Consider the following 16,476-nt stretch of genomic DNA (forward strand, 5'->3'; position numbering starts at 1 on the left):
TCTGATTTTTTTTTTTTTTTAACATGGAGAGAAGGCTCACCTTTCAATGACTTATCAGATTTTGAGAATATATAATGCTTTCAGCTAGCCAGAGGTGCAACAATCAAAGATAATGTTCCCTCGATTCATTCTTACTTGTTTTTTTAAGAGATTTGTTCACTTTGGAACTTTCAGGTGAGTTAGGAGAAAGACTGGACTAAATGGTTAGAATTCAGCGAAGGAAACAGTAAGTACCAATGCAAAATATGAAAATTAAGCAAAATAGATCACAAATCAAATTTATCACAAAGCACTAGACAACTTTAAATATCTTTGATTTGTTAAGTTTTGATAAGACTAGAACTTGGAATACTGAATTATACTTTCAATAGTACAATGCAATCATATCATCGAAAGAGTAACTGAAATAATGCCGGATAAAAAATCAACAGCTTAATCTCTCTTTTTTCTTTGCTGGAAAACAAAGTCCAGTGAAGACAGTTTACATGTTACTTCTAGGAAATTTCCCTATATTATTGCTACTGAAGAAATATCTCTCCTCTATGTTATGGTCATTTTACATGCACTGCAAAAGAAGTAGTATGTGATGAAACTGCCCCACTATTTGAATGATAATAAAATAAAATAAAATAAAAAAAGAATAACCTCTGTCCATTTTCTTTTTATTGTGGGGTTTGGGGAAAAAAAGAATTTGGGGGTAGGTTAAGGTCCTTTAAATAAAACTTTACTGTCTTATCTTAGGCCATGTTATAGAATTTGGGGAAATAAATAGCCTTGGTTTTAGCAAACTGATCTACAATAAGCAATGGATTCATTTAATATTGTTATTTTCAGTTTTAGGAGTGTTTTACAATCATTTGCTATAACTATGGTCATTCTTTCTCCTCTTCTATGTTAATAGACACTGCTTCCCAGCCAAGAAGTCTGAGCTTGAGATGATTAGTGGTTGGTCGAGTAGAGGTCCAAAACATGGCAATTGCAAATTGGTATTTTGAACCAGACCTAACCAATGATGGCCAGAGTTAAAAGAATAAGTCCTCCCAGAAACCATGACAAAACCCCCTTATAAGAGCTATTAACTACCTCTGTATTTCTATATGTATCTGTACCATTGAGACCATTGATGGTGAGTCAGACGGCCCTGAGTGTGAATCCGACTTTCTTCTTTACCTCAGGCAATTTATTTCAAGTCTCTAAGCCTTACTTTACTCATCTGTCAAATGGGGATGATAGTACCCATTTCAAAGGGTTGCTGTAACTATTGACGACAGAATGTAGGCAGAGAGCTTAGCGCAACGTCTGCATACATAGTATACAACTGTAAAAGTAGGTTGGTTATTCAGTACTATTTTTCTATCAATAAATGCAAGAACTGAAGGAAACCATGGAGCTAGTCTTCTCCGACTATTTTGTTTGTAGATAAGAAAAAGGAAAGACTCAAAATGGTTAAACTAATTAAGATAATACACCTAAATTGAGGCAGAGCTAGAAAAAATCATGGTTTATTCCCAAGCTCTTTCACTTTGCTGCTTCCAGTTCTATATACATCTGGGTAATAAGAGAGAAGAGTTAGATCAAAATATGCATGTGTCCCCCACTTGGCTGGCAGAACTGATTTTCATTCTCTTCTGCCCTCTAGTCCAAGGTTACCTCTACTATTTGTGGGGCCATAAGTGTAAATACATAGATTTAAATTGAACTCCCTCCAACACTCCTACCTTGACAGACATCGTTTCCTAGAGTTTGGAGGGCCAGACTGAATTTAGAACTCCGAAACTCTCTGAATAGGATGAGAAAGGGTGGGAGGATCTAACTCCTGGACCACAGCCTGCCCATTCTTTCCCCATGTCTTCACACCACCAGGGACGGAATGTGCGGGCCTTGTATACCCCCGCCACAGCCTGCATTTCCAAGCTCCTTCCACACTCTTCTCCCAAACTAAATGCTGTCTCCTTGTTACTCCTTGGGCTTAAGGGTGTACACTCCTACAGCACATCCAGGAAAGAAGTGTCCAGTCCCCAAAAGTAAGTTCAAAACCATTTAGGCAAAGAATGCAGTGGTCCAATGGATGCAATGTGGTCCAATGGATGCAATGTGGTCTAGAGTTGGGAGCAGAGCTACTCCCTTGGCCTGGCAGATTCCTCAGCTCCTGGAGCAGAGTGCAGGTGGAAAAAGAGCAGGCTAGGGCTCTCTTAAATCACGGGGTCCAGGGAAATGACACCTCTTGCCCTAAGGGTGGTACTGCTCTAATTACATCATTTAATTTTAGGCAAAAGTGGAATTAATCCCTTTCAATAATTGGTCACCTGCTTATCATCTTCCTGACAGAGTTCTAAGATGAATCTGTTGACCAATAAGATCTATATCCTTTTAGTTCTGCTGAATCCAATATTTCCCATACTTCTTAATTATTCAGTTAGATGCAAAATGACTTAGCCAACCTTAGGGTAATTGTAGTAGCCAGTTAGATAGGCATGAGCAGAGTAAGGATGACGGGCCAGGGACAGAAGATCACTAGGGTGGAAAGCCCTGAGTGCCTAGCAAGGGGCAAAACTGGAAAAACTAGGACCTCACCCCCAAGGTAATCCCCCCACCCCCACCCCAGCCTCCAGCATATCGCTGGTTATGCCTTTTAGACCTCCTGACCTTTCATATTACTGGCCATGTGGTTCAGACCCTCTGACCTTTCCTCCCCTGGCATGCTGCTAGCCAGGTAGTAGACCCCCTTAGAGGAGGAATAGGGGGCCAGAGAATAGCCTCATATGACTCCCTTGCATGACCACTCCCTTAAGCATTAAGCCATCGGGACAATTAGATTCTGACCCACATCAGATAGTCTTAGGAATAAAGCCAAAGCGATGCCCCAGCTGACATCAGGACCAGACGAGATGACTAATGACCCCCTGCCCTGGCACTGACCAATCAATAGAGACCAGGACCCTGAGAGAACACACCTGGAAAGCTGGTGAATATTCCATTGAGATCCTCCTCTTTAGAGAAGAAATAAAAACACTCAGGGCGTAGGACCTATTATTGCACCTTCTCTCCTCTCTCTGGAGCATGTCCACATCCTTTCTCCTCTACTTCCCCCAGCTGCGTTACCTTTGTCTTTCTTTCTCCTAAGCTCCAAGGGCCCTTCTTTTGCCTCTGTAATTGGTTTCCTGAGCCCACACAGCCCGGCTGGCTCACTTCTTTCTACCTCTGTGACTTTCTAAATAAACTTTCTCTGTCAATTTGAGTTCCCTGGCTCTGTATTCTTTCTCAGCTGAACTCAAGAACTGAGGTTACTGAACAGAGGTTCAGTCTAACTCTGCCAGTAACATTCTGGTGCTGTTCTGTGGTAACATAATCAGCCTATCATGATCACATTCCAGTACTGTGCAAGTTGGGTTCCGGGTGATTCTAGATTGGTAGAATTGTGTGCCTTTCTCCCTCCCACCCATGAGCATAGGCAATTAGTCAATTTGTTGCCTTTAAGTTCATCACTCCAGTAGGAGCACACTAGAGCAACTGGAAAAATAAACCTATGTAGCCAGGAGGACTCACTTCCCCTGTGATGGTATCTGTAGCTGACTTCATGATGCCTTCAGAGAAAAAGAACCATCAATCTACTATTCCTATCTTATAGATTTTCTCAGCAAACATTTACTAATGTATCAGGTTCTGATGTTTCATTCTAAAGACAGTACTGGTATTACTCAGGGCTCTTCTTTTCAACAAAAGAACATCCATTTTCTGATATGGCTCAAACCTTTGTATTACACATAAAATAGCCCCAAGGCAAAGCTAGTCTAGAAAAAAAAAGGATTGTGAAGGGTGCTAGTTAGAACAATTTGGAGTTGCTTGAGCATAGATTCTTAATGAATACCACAGCATGCTCATCTTTTCAAAAACATTCAACATGCTGGGTACAAATGACCCCTTTGACGTTTTTCACCTGAAATTTTTAGTCAAGAAACTCTGCTTCCCAGTAAAAGCTCCCCACTTCCTCATCAGTCACAACGACGCCTCACTGAAATTGTTCTGTATTGGTCCTTCCTCAGCCACTGTTGCTGTAACTCTGTACTTTTCTGACTGCGTCTCTCAGGAAGGAGACAGGAAATTCTAGTCACCCTTACAGCAGCTGCGCCATTCCTCCTATCCTCCTTCAATGACTTCAGTTGGCTTTGGCGACACAACACGAGGGCAGGAACTGAGCCACAGTGAAGGTCAGGAAGATAGGTCAGTGTTTATGCCTGTTGGGCTGGGGATCCTGCTGAGGCTATTGGGTTTCTTCCTTTCTATACTGTTTCTCTTTCCGTTCCTCTTTTTATAATGCAAAGCCAAAGCATCCTGTTTTCAAAACATCTGACTGCTTTGCCACTGAGGAACTCATGCTCCGATGCATTTCACTGAAGTATAAAGCAATTCTTCTAATTCAGGAGGCGATAAACGTTGAAACACCAAAATTAACAAATCTAAGAAGGCAATCCGTTGTTAAAGAAAACAGCTCAAACACATCTAACTGAATTTGGGCTGCTAGTAAAAAGGTTCACTAGACATCCTTTCATCTTGAAAAACAATGTCAGTGCCTCATAAAACTCCTGCTTAATTTATTTCATCTTGTTGTAATTCTTGGGGGGAAATAATCTATGATATCAACCCACCTGGCTGCATCTTTCTTTATAATTCTGGGTCCCATTTGGCCTGTGGCCAGCATGAAGAACTGATAGAAATTTGGGCCAAGAAGGCTATGTTTTTATAAGTCACAGAAACAGTTCCTTATCTAACTCTCTGGGCTCCGAAGGACACTTGGGAAAGCCAGTTAGAATCTTTGAGTCACAGTTTTCTTCAAAATGTAAAAGGGTTAAGGAAGAACAACAAACAAACAAACAAACAGAAAACACACAACCCTAGCCAGATGACGTAAATGTGAAGGGCTGCTTGCTTTTCCTCCACTAGACAGCCAGCTCTTACCAGCTGCACAGAGACAGGCACATATGTCATTCCCAAACACCCCTAAGCAAAACACTGGCTCTTCTATCACGATTCTTGAGTAAATTCAGAGGCGGTAAACAAAACTCAGTAGTCACTGAGCTGATCAGAACTAGGGACACATCATTTTTTGCAAAGATGTAGTATATGCTCTTAATAAGTTGTTAGTGCCCTGGTGGGTTTTGCTCAGCGGTTAGAGCATTGGCCTGTGGAGCAGAGAGTCCCGGGTTTGGTTCCCTCTAAGGGCGTGTACCTCGGTTGCAGTTTGTCCCCGGCCCCAGTTGGCCTTGTGTGGGTGGGTGGCAACCAGTCAATGTGTCCCTCTGATATCCATGTTTCTCTCTCTCTCTTCCCCCCTCTCTCCCTCCCGCTCTATCTGAAGATAAATGAAAAAAAAAAGTGTCCTTGGGTGAGGATAAAAAAAAATAAGCTATTAATTATTGACTTTTTCCTATATATCAGGGGCTTTAGATGCATTCTCTCATTCACAGCAACCCAGTGAGGTTAGTAACACTTTTATCCCTCTTTTACAGCTGAGAAAATTAAGTCAAAGGGCATCAAGTTGGCCAAGGTCAAGCAGCTAGTAAGCTATTGAGGCAGAAGTTGAACCATGATCTTTCAAGAGCAAAGCCCATGCTTTTCACATACTACCTCTATAGAACACATTCACACTCACTTTCAAGTCTTTACCTCCGAGATTTGCCGTGGCTCATTTGTTCAGTGAGGGTAAGCAAAACATGACCAAATAAGACTATACAGTAATGAGAAGGATGATGATGATGACTGTATTTTAAACAGCAACTAGATGGATGCTCCAGTTACAACCGAATGTGAAATTTTATTTTTACCACAGAGCTATAACTGGTATAGATCAATTTCTTTTTGGTTACCACAAAACTAGTATATTATAGTATATTATAGTATTACATTATATTATATTAATTGCCATGGATCAAACTTTACCTGAGACAATTATCTATATAATCAACACTTGGGCAGGGGTGGGGAGGTAACTAAGTAAAAAGAGAAAGATCTTTTAAAAAATTCAGACTTCAGCTGTCAGCTGGGCATTATTCATCCACTGGATAATTGCTTTGCCCTTCAACCTTTCCACTGTAGATTTAGAAAATAGTGAGGTTGCATGCCTTCTACTTAAGCTAACTGCATCAGAACTAAGGTTTAGCCCTTTCTTTAGGGTTAGCTCTATTCAACTTTCATTGCTTCCTGCACATGACACCATAAAGGAGGAGCGGAAGCCCGAAGTGATTGGAATTCTTACCCGGACCAACACAGTCTCAGGTCCCAGAGTCTTACGAGTTGTGACACTGAATACAAAAAGTTTTAAATAAATTATATGACAGACAATGTCTAATTTCAGCCCTCCAGGCAAAAATCTGATTAGAGTCTAGAATGTATCAACACTCAAAATGAAAAATAATGGCAATTTTCAGTTTCTCAATGAGTGTTCTCCCCCCACAACCCCCACTCTCGGAGTTAATTACCTACTTTATCTTAGTGACTCCAGAAGAAAAGTTCAGCATGTCCTCTGTGGTGTAACCTGCTGAAAAACTACCCTCAGATATTGAATCTACGTCTTGTATGGGTGTCAGTGATCACAAAATGCACAGAACAGGGTATCTGTTGATGCTCCAAAGTAGGCTAAAGCATGCGTGAAAATGCTTGTACATGGAGCACACAGTGGTTTAGAGAAATTACGCAGTTAAGCCCTCCTCATGGGGAAGCAGTTGGTTGAGATTTACAACAGTCTGGAAAAACCCAGAATTTAGCCTTCAATTGAGGACTTCAGAGAAAAATCAATAAATAGTTAAACATTTTCTTTCTTTCTTCTATTTTTTTTTTTAACTTGAATCTGAACTAAAATGTAAGAAAGGAATTTTTTTTCCCCCCTTTCATTAACCAATAAACCAGGAGTGAGAAGAGTCTCCCCTCCCCTCCTCCAGGACCTCCTAAGGAGTCAATGTTTCCTCTGCTCAGGTCCTTTGGGCAGGAACCAGCAAGCCTGGATAGGAAGGTGATACCTTTAACCCAAGGAGAAGAGGGACCCGCATTCCCTAGTGTACCTAGAGGCTGGAAAGGGCATGTTGGTAGGTATGGAGAAAAATCTTTCCAGCCCCAGAACCATAAGATGATAAGACAATCCCTCAGGCTATTGGGGATTCTGACAATGAATACTTATGAGGGTACACTGTTAAGGTTTTTCATATCTATATATATGTACACACACACACACACACACACATTCTTCATGAGAAAAATATAAGTAAAAAACAACAACTCTCTACAGTCTAAATTCAGGTGTTAATTAAATAAACAATATAATGATAGATAATCAAAGTTCTTCAACATTAAGTTTTGTCTGAGGATTGTATATAAAACCATTTCTTTGCAATATGGGTGAAACTTGATTTCAAATGATTCCACTTTGAAAAGCAGTGAACTTTTTAGAAAAACCCCTTTCTTTTTTGGAGTCCAGGTATATTGTTTCTCTTTTTTTTCTTAGCCATGCCAACATCACAAAATAAAAGTTTGGAAATCCCAGAATATCCTAAGAGGAATTTCAGAATTTCTGAAACACACACACACACATGTAAAACATCTCATTGCAATGCCACATTTTATACAGTTTACCCTACAAATTCATTCAGATTTTATTTTCCCGATAATTGTTTTTAAAAAGGCATTTTCATCTGCATAGTGATTTGTACACTGTATAAACACCTCTCAACTTAAACATATTCTGAATTACATCAAGAAGAAAGAAGTTTGGTTTCTGGGAATTAAAGAGTAATGAGGCTTTTAAACTGTTCTGCAGCATCACGATATAAGCAAAGTGTGGCACTTGGGGACAATCTTCTGAGGCAGATCAAAAAATCTATTCTTTCGGTCGCGTCCCGGTGCACCCCAGGGTGCACCCCTGTGCAGGCAGAGGCCAGGGCAGCCCGGAGCTCCCCGCGCAGTCCCACTGTGATGAATAAAACGGTCATCTCTTACCTTGTTAGAAGCCATCTCACTGACAGAGCGGTAGGTCTGTATGGTCTCTAGCTGGTCTAAGCACCAGTCCAACTCCTCCAGCGTTTCCATTGCTAATTTTTGATAAGATTCTTCTGCAAACAAACACACAGACATGTAGTTAGGCTGAAGCGGCTGCAGGCTGTCCATAGCAGAGCCACCGCTGCCGCCGCTGATCCCGGTGCTACTGAAGGTGGCCCCGAGCTCCTTCATTATTTGTGTGCCGACTCCTTCCTTCCAGCTCTCTCCACCAGGAGAACAAATCACCGTGGTGCTTTCTGCCCGGGATGGCCCGTGCCAAGTTTTCACCCCCCTGCCTGGATGAGGTGTCTGTGATCTAGCAAGAAACTTCCTCTGAGGAAGAAGGCGGGGAGCCGGCTCTTATAAGCTCATCAGCATACTTGGGTCCTAAAACTCAAGGCAGAAGCAGTGCGTTTTCTCAGGCTCTTGTCTGCCTTAGTCACCCCGGGGCTCTTTAGGGTGTGTGATGTCATTTCTGAGTGTTTGCTGGCTAGAGGAGAAATGAGGAAAGCGTCTTCTCATTTTGCTGTTCTTCTAAATGAAACAGACAGTAGAAAAGAGGGGGGGGGGTTTGTGGGACTGACAGTTTCATAGGAAGGCGGCAGGGTCATTCATTCAGGGGAATGTGTGCATTCGGATTAACTTTTAATTCAGCAAACACTGACCCGCACAAGTGAGAGTATAGGCGACCCCCCCACCCCCACTTCTGAGTCTCTCCTCTAAGTAGAGCCAAATGAGGTCTCCCTGATAAGACTTCAGTCTAAGAGAGACTGTCTGGAGTTTTATGTGAACACGTTTATTGGCCTGGGAGTCCAGCAGCTCTTGTTATACTAAACAAAGCTACAACTTCTCTGCAACTGCCAGGATCGCAGGGAAATTGTGAACCGGACTTTCAGGTGGAGCCAGACGTGAACGCTGCAGATTTTCACTTTGATTAAAGTCAGGGGCTCTGGTTTGTCACTGTAGGAATCTAGACTTTCTGGGAATATTTCTCAGTGGTCCAGCAAAAAAAAAAAAATACTGTCTTTAAGATCATATTTCCACTGGCTAATAAAGCTCTTTTTAGGTGTTCGTAACATGTCATTCCACACCCAAAAGCTTGCAAGTCTAAATTAATATTCAAGGCTACTGACCTAAGAAGCCCAGGTTAGTAACACTGAGTGGATTTTGGAAATGCCAGATGAATTAATAGTGCTATAGACAGTGATAAAAATCAGACTTTCCTACATGCACGACAGAGTCTGAGGGGCACGACCTCCTTTAACTCTACCAACCTTTCCAGAATGTAAGCGATAGGCACTAATACAATTAAAAATCGTGCATGGAATGCTATTATGAAGAAAAGATTACACACGTTCCTGTCAAGCTTAAAATTCATTTTTCATATGTTCACAAAGAAATTCTAGGGAGACCACAGAGCTTTTTATTATTGTTTGAATAAATGTGTGTGTGCAGCTCTCATGCTAGAAGCAGAAAAGGGAATAAACAGAAGAGTGATTCCAAGTGATTGGGATCACCTGGTCATGGTGCGCATTTCGAAGAATGGGTGTTTTGTTTATTCCTGAAATATGCCTTCACTTCAGAATAAACAAGGGTTGAAGTTCAATATCCTGTATGTCATACTTTAAAAAACCCAGAAAACCGCTGGAGGTGACTTCCTCTATTGTTTTCACACCCCTCAAAAATGGGCAGACAAGAACTGAGGTGTTTTCAGTAAAACTCATTTCAAGCTAGACTTGCACATGCCTTCCCTCTTTTCTGCCTGGTCAATTTCACAATGCTGCTTAGACAGGAGGCATCTCCTCACTCTCCAGTGTGCCCAAAACACACCCCCTGCCGCCTCTGTTTCCTTCCACAGAGCACTTCTCTGTTTCCTTCCACAGAGCACTTCTTCCAAGGACGCTTTTTCTGAAGTGACAGAACTCTCCCCTCCTTGTTCCTGGCCTCTCATAAAAGAAAAAGTCCAACCACTTCTCAACTACCTGGGCTTTGCTACCTTAGCGTCTTCCACATCACAACCCATGGCTCTCAGTGACGAAGCTCAGCCATTCACCAGGATGGTGGGGAGTGAGCACCTTGCTGAGAGCCTTTGAATCAGCTGATATGCAAAGTGACTGTAAGATGATATATCTCATTTTTCCTTCACTAAGAGGAAAAAAGGGATCTGATTTCCACTCACACTTGACAAAGGAAATACAGTAATTATAGCAGCAGAAGCACTGAAGAATGAGGAGGACTCTTCAAAGTTCCGATCATTACCACCACAGCTCATTCATTGTTTATTACAGCGATTTTCAACTGGTGTGACACAAGAATTTGTAAAAGATGCAATACCTGACTATTTAGTCAGGGGCACTGACCACTTTTCCGTTAGATTGTTAAATAAAAAAAAAAAATGACAATAGCCCTGGCCAGTTTGGCTCACTGGTTAGAGTGTCAGCCCACGGACCAAAGAGTCACTGGTTCAATTCCGATCAAGGGCGTGTACCTCAGTTGCGGTTCAGTCCCCTGCCCTAGTTGGGGTCATGAGGAAGGCAACCAATTGTTGTGTCTCTCTCACATCAATGTTTCTCCCTCTCTACCTAATGATAAATGGGGGAAAAAAATCCTTGAATGAGGATCAAAAAATAAAAAAAGACAACAGTCAACACAAGAATGAATCAAAATTATACTTATTTTTTTTGTCAGATTAGCAAAAAAATATACTTTTTGGTGTGCTGCAGAATTTTAGCAATTCGTTTATGCGTGCCATGAGGTGAAAAAGGTTGAAATTCTATTACACAGAACAAACACATATGTGCTCCTAGAGCTGGTACAATACTGAGATGTCAGTGGCAGGCCAATAGAGGTCCCATTTTAGAGCTTTCTGATCACAGTAACCAAGATGGAAGGCACAGATGTCAGAGTGGGCTAAGTATGGGAGCATTAAACCCCTGCTCATTATGGGTACACCCAAGGAGAGGACCGGAGCAGCTCCGGACTGACCCTCACATTATAACTCTGTAGCGCCAGCACCAGAGCCAGAGCTGGGTGCCTGGCAGATACCCGGTCAATCCTGGGAGAAGTGGAAACCGCAGTGCTCGCCCGAGCAGCCTGCCCGTACGTGGGCACCTAGAGGCTGCGTGGAACGACTGTAGCACCGTGGAAAGAGTAGCAGCTTTGGAGTGAGACCCACACGTTTTGACTTTCTCCATACCACTTACTGTGTGATCCTGGACTTCAATTTCCTACATCGTAAGCTAAGGATACAAACATTTATCTCATAAGGTTACAAAGAGATTAAATGAGATAAATTATATAAAGTGTCTGGTATGGTAGCCAGTTCTTAGTAGGTGATCAATATAGAGGAGTATAATTATTAATGGCAATCAAAGTGCACCAAAGGCCTGGCATTTGGGGGTGTGAAGAAATAGGAAGGATGAGGGAAGAATTGCATATTCAACAAGGGTTTTTACAGTCAGGATCGGCTATGTAATTGCAGGGCCTCCTGTTCAAAAAGCAGGAAAAAATACTGTTAAAGGTAGTCAAGTATGAAAGCTTCTTTCTTTCTTCTTGAGTTTCTCTCCAGATCTGTCACAGTGTTGTTGTTTTTCTTAAACTTCTTATTTAAAATAGTCCTAGATTTACAGACAAATTGCAAAGATAATTCAGAGAGCGCCACATATTCCACAGCCAGGTTTCCCTATCGTTAGCGTCTTACATCATTATGGCACATTTGTGGCAATTAACGAATGGTTGGTGTGTCTTATTTACCCATGAACGTTCCCCAGGCATGGAGATGCCATGAGGAGGGTGCAGACCCTCACAGGACTCTGGAGGCCCTTCACCCTATGACGTAGAGCACATGCTCAGCTCACCAGTTGCTGCCGGCTGCCATGCTGATGTGCTGTGCCCCAGCTAGGGTCGGGCTCTGGGAAAGCCACACATTTCCCTCTTCATAGTACCGATGTGCCAATCTGCAGCAGAAATACGACCCCTAAGGCTGTTATAACCTCTGCTTTGGGACGTGCTAGATGCCTGGATGGGGGGTGGCCAAGAGGATCACCCCCACCAAGACACAACCACTGTCTACTATCTTATAGCCGTGGCAACTCAGGGCATTGATGGATGCTACCAAGCCCCACCTGAAACTTTGCAAAGTACACATGTCCAATTCTCTGCACCTGTACCCAGGCCTCTATTGGGAAAGGATGTCAGTGTGGTCATGGGTGAGGGCAGGAAGAGGGATGATGGGTGAGTCCCACGTGCCAGAGGTCAGGGAAACGAGTGGCTGAAAACACATCCGGGGAAGGCAGGCAGGTGGCAGGAGGTAGAACAGCGAATGAGTCAAGGTTCTAAAGCCACCGGAATATTCTCCAGAGTCCCATCAGACTTCACTTAAAACACACTCACACACACACTTAAAATCAAAGATAAGCCCTGGCCAGTTTGGCTCAGCAGTTAGAGCGTCGGCCCACGGACCAGTTCGGTTCCCGCTGAGGGCACGCACCTCGGTTGCCGTTTGTCCCTGGTCCCCATTGGGGCCGTGCAGGTGGCGACCACTCGATGTGTCTCTCTCGAATCGATGTTTCTCTCTCTCTCTTCCTCCCTCTCTCCCTCCTGCTCCATCTGAAGATAAATGCAAAAATGTCCTTGGGTGAGGATAAAAAATAAAAAAATCAAAGATAAAATTACCATGAGTGTCAAGACAGCAACTACGAAACCCTCCTGTGTGGGGCCTGTGTGACTGCACAGGTTGTATGCCTATGAAACTGGTCCTGCTTCCGGTCTTACAAAAAGGGCTCCGAAAGAACAATGCTCAACACCACAGAAGCAAGTCTCAGGGGATAAGAGCAGGTAATGGAACAGTGTATGGTCATGAGGTCAACCCTATTTGTCAAAAATTTCCAGAAGAAAGAGGGAGGAGGAAGAACCAACCTCCCTTTTATTCTTCCCTTCTTTTCCTCTTTCACTCCAACAAGAGTGGCAAAGGAAGGTTTACTTCTTTCTGCAGGTCCGGTAGGTATCACATGCAACCCCGAGGAACTGGATGAGAGAACGGATGAATAATTATAATTAATATTAATCTCGTAATAACATGTGGCATTCATATAGCTCTTTTCTCAAAGGAACTCCAAGCACACTACTCATTAATCCTTGCAACATATGTGTGTGACAGGCACTGAAAAGGTATGATCATCTTTAATTCACCTTAAGGCACTGGCTAAGAAGTCAGATGTTAAATTATTAGAGCAAGATTCCTGGCAAGACCATATCATGGTCTAAGAAATAGAGGATTTAACTCAGTGCTGAAAATGCATACATTTCTAAAAATGCTGCATTTAAAGTAACATCTCACCCTTGGGTATTTTCTATTTAAAATTGTGCAATTGGCCCTGGCCGGTTTGGCTCAGCGGTTGGAGCATCAGCCTGCAGTCCAGAGAGACCCAGGTTCAGTTCCCGCTGGGGGCGTGTGCCTCGGTTGCAGTTTGTCCCCAGTCCTGGTTGGGTTGTGCGGGTGGCAACCACTCCATGTGTCCCTTTCACATCCATGTTTCTCTATCTCTCCTCCTCATTCTCCCTCCCACTCTATCTGATAAATAAATAAATAAATACATAAATAAAATTGTGTAATTGCTTTCCTAAACATTGTTATTTCTTGAGTCTTCTCTTCCATTTTCTGACCCACCTAACACAGCCATTAGCACAGGGAGGCTGCACAATATTTACTCACAAGACTTGGTAGGTTCTGGTCCTGCATCTTACTTCAGTGGATAACCTCAGACAAGTTACCAGAGTTTGCTAAAACTAAATCTCTTTCTGTAAAATGAGGGGAAAAAATACCCTACTCTCACAGGAAGGTAGAATAGGAGAATACACACACCAGGAGACTAAATATTTTAAGTGTTATGCACATTTTGTAAATATTGCACTTACAGATAGGATTTAGGTATTATAGAAAATTATGGAGTAGAAGAAGTTTGAAGTGATACAAATGGCACATTTTACCAAGCAGAGATCACCGCTGCTAACTCTTTCATGTATATCCGTTCATGCATGTATGTGCATGTATACATATGTATGGATACAATCAAAATGAGGTCATACTACACAAACTGTTGAGGAACATTCTTTTTTTTCGATGATCTCCCCTTTTCTGTTTTAATAATTTTCCATTTCAGCTAATACTTAGGTCATATTCCAACTTCTCCAGTGTTTTTTTTTCCCATGCAAACCCAGTAGCAATGTGTGTGTGTGTGCAGAGAGGTGCTGAGAAGGAGAGAGCCAGAGGGTGACAGGAAAAGGTAATGGGAAACCTCGGCCCGGCCACAAATAGCTCGCTGCTCATAGTTTGAAAACATGGAAACAGATTTCAGCAGTTATGAAGTCAGTGCCCCAGCTGGTAACAGACCTCAGGTGCCCTAAAAGTTTCCTTCCTCCCTCTTGTGTGTGTGTGATAACAATATTTAAGATCTACCTTTTGACACAATTTTACATATATGATTCAGTATTAACTATATGCAGCATACTCTACAGATCTCTAGGGCTTTTTCACCTTGTGCATCTGAAACTATGTACCCTTTATCCAACACCTTCTCAACCCTCTTCCCCCCAAGCCCTGGTAGCTAACATCTTACACTCAACTTCTACGGGTTCGATTATTTTAGATTTCCGATACAGAGGGTGGTTCTAAATGCCATTTTAACATAGCTCTGTATACTATATCAGAAACATATCTGTCAAGTTTGCCCTAACTTCTATCCAAAGACAGTGCTAAGAACGGCAGTGTAAATAGCCTTCTGTCGATCTACCTCACATAATCAGACTCTCTTCCTACTAGAGAAGCTATTCGCAAGGTTGTGTGGTGGTGAAATCAATCAGAACAATTGCCACGGCAACCACAGGGATACATCTCAAAAATAAATCTCATGTCAAGCACGATACCAGATATTAAAATATATAACAATGTGATTCAGCTATAGAAAGTCCAAAAGAAGCAAAATGAATCTGTGAAATTAGGAATCAAGATAGAGGTTAGCTTGGGGGTTGGTGAATAGGAGGGGACTTTAGGGGTTCTTCTGTGGGGTTGGCAAGGATCTAGTTCTCGGTTTGGGTAATGGTTGCAGGGATGTGTTTATTACATGAAAATTCACAGACTTCTCCACTTGTGATTTGTGCACTTTTCTCGGTCTGATTTTCCGTATAGTCTTTCAACAGATAGTCCCGTTTAGAGAAAGCCCAGTTTAAAAAACAAAGAACAAAATTTCTAAAAACACATTTCCTTTCTTTTGTTGAACTATAGCAATGGGTATCAACAGTTTCAGTAAATCTCACACGGCTGAAAAACAACCCCCCAAAAGCATTGGTTTGGGTATTGCACAAACCAGGATGCTCCTAATAACTCAAAAGTCGGTGGACCATGTTGGCGTCTTACCCAGCTGTGTATAAAGCCTGACTTTACTAGCAGTGTGACTTTAGACAAGGTAAGGAGCCTGACGCTGGCTGCATTTCTTACCTGTGAACAGGCAGACAGCGTGAACTAGCTGAGAGAATTCAGCGAATCGATGCGCACCGCGCATTTGGCACAGGCCGGGCACTTATCAGGAACTCTTTTGTCCTCTGAAATCTCTCTGGTCACTTTCCTGAGGTGCCACACATTTGTTAGCCGAGTTGAGTGGAGTTTTGCTCTTGTGCCAGGGAGGACCATGAGATCCTAGTGTCCCTCTCACGCGCGACCTCAGGTAGGAAACTGCCTCTGGGTTAGAGCTTGTTGGGTTTCTCTTCTAAAATACAGACCTGGCCTGGGAGAGCGTTCTGCTTTCACAAATCCTGACTGATGCACCAGATCAGAGGACCTTCAGATGTGGAGAATTGTACAAGAAAGCTTTTGTTCGTTCTTTCGTTCATTCATTCATTCATTCATTCATTCCACAAAATACACCGAGTGTCTACCCTGTGCCGAGCCTGCTGTGTGGGGTGCTGGGCTGCAGCAATGACCGGACGCATCAGGTAGGGTCCATCGCACTGAGTGGTCAGATGGGAAACTCCTTTCCTAGTCTCCAAAATGGTCAATCTGTGAAGCCGAGTGCCTTACCCACTTCCCACCCTCTCCTGACCACCCCCACCCAAGCTCATGCAGTGTCTTTGTGAAGTTAGAAAAATGTGCCCTCTCTTAGCAGCCAGCGTGGGAACAAAGCACAGGAAGTGACGCACAGGCTGAATTTCTGCTGCCGTCAACTGGCTGAGTACCTTTGATCAGTACCCCGACGACACAGGGACCTATGCAATGTCTCGGTGGCACACGGATGTGCAGCAAGCTAGCATGAAGCTATCCTCAACACCACTGGGAGTGCTCCATAAAAGCAGGGCACAGAACAGGGGTCACAGCAACATCTGCACCTGTCACCTCAAAACAAAGTGAACCCTTGACAATGCGAGGAAAACATCCCAACGAGACCTTCCTAGCTCTTA

The 16,476-nt window shown here is 42.8% G+C and overlaps 1 protein-coding gene across 4 annotated transcripts in view; it reads right to left on the reverse strand.

Moving 5' to 3' along the window:
- PDE4B (phosphodiesterase 4B) overlaps positions 1–16,476 on the reverse strand; it is a 430,432-nt gene that overhangs the window by 33,656 nt on the left and 380,300 nt on the right. For 3 of the 4 annotated variants that reach the window (XM_036257549.1, XM_036257550.1, XM_036257551.1), the window contains one exon: positions 7,987–8,099. In XM_036257549.1, the coding sequence (XP_036113442.1) occupies positions 7,987–8,099 (113 nt within the window). Of the gene's footprint in view, positions 1–7,986; positions 8,100–12,942; positions 12,975–16,476 lie in introns of those variants that run through there. The other variant, XM_036257552.1, reaches the window with a different exon arrangement.

The sequence above is a fragment of the Molossus molossus genome, unplaced genomic scaffold (assembly GCF_014108415.1).
Source record: "Molossus molossus isolate mMolMol1 unplaced genomic scaffold, mMolMol1.p scaffold_m16_p_12, whole genome shotgun sequence".
Classification (NCBI taxonomy): domain Eukaryota; kingdom Metazoa; phylum Chordata; class Mammalia; order Chiroptera; family Molossidae; genus Molossus; species Molossus molossus.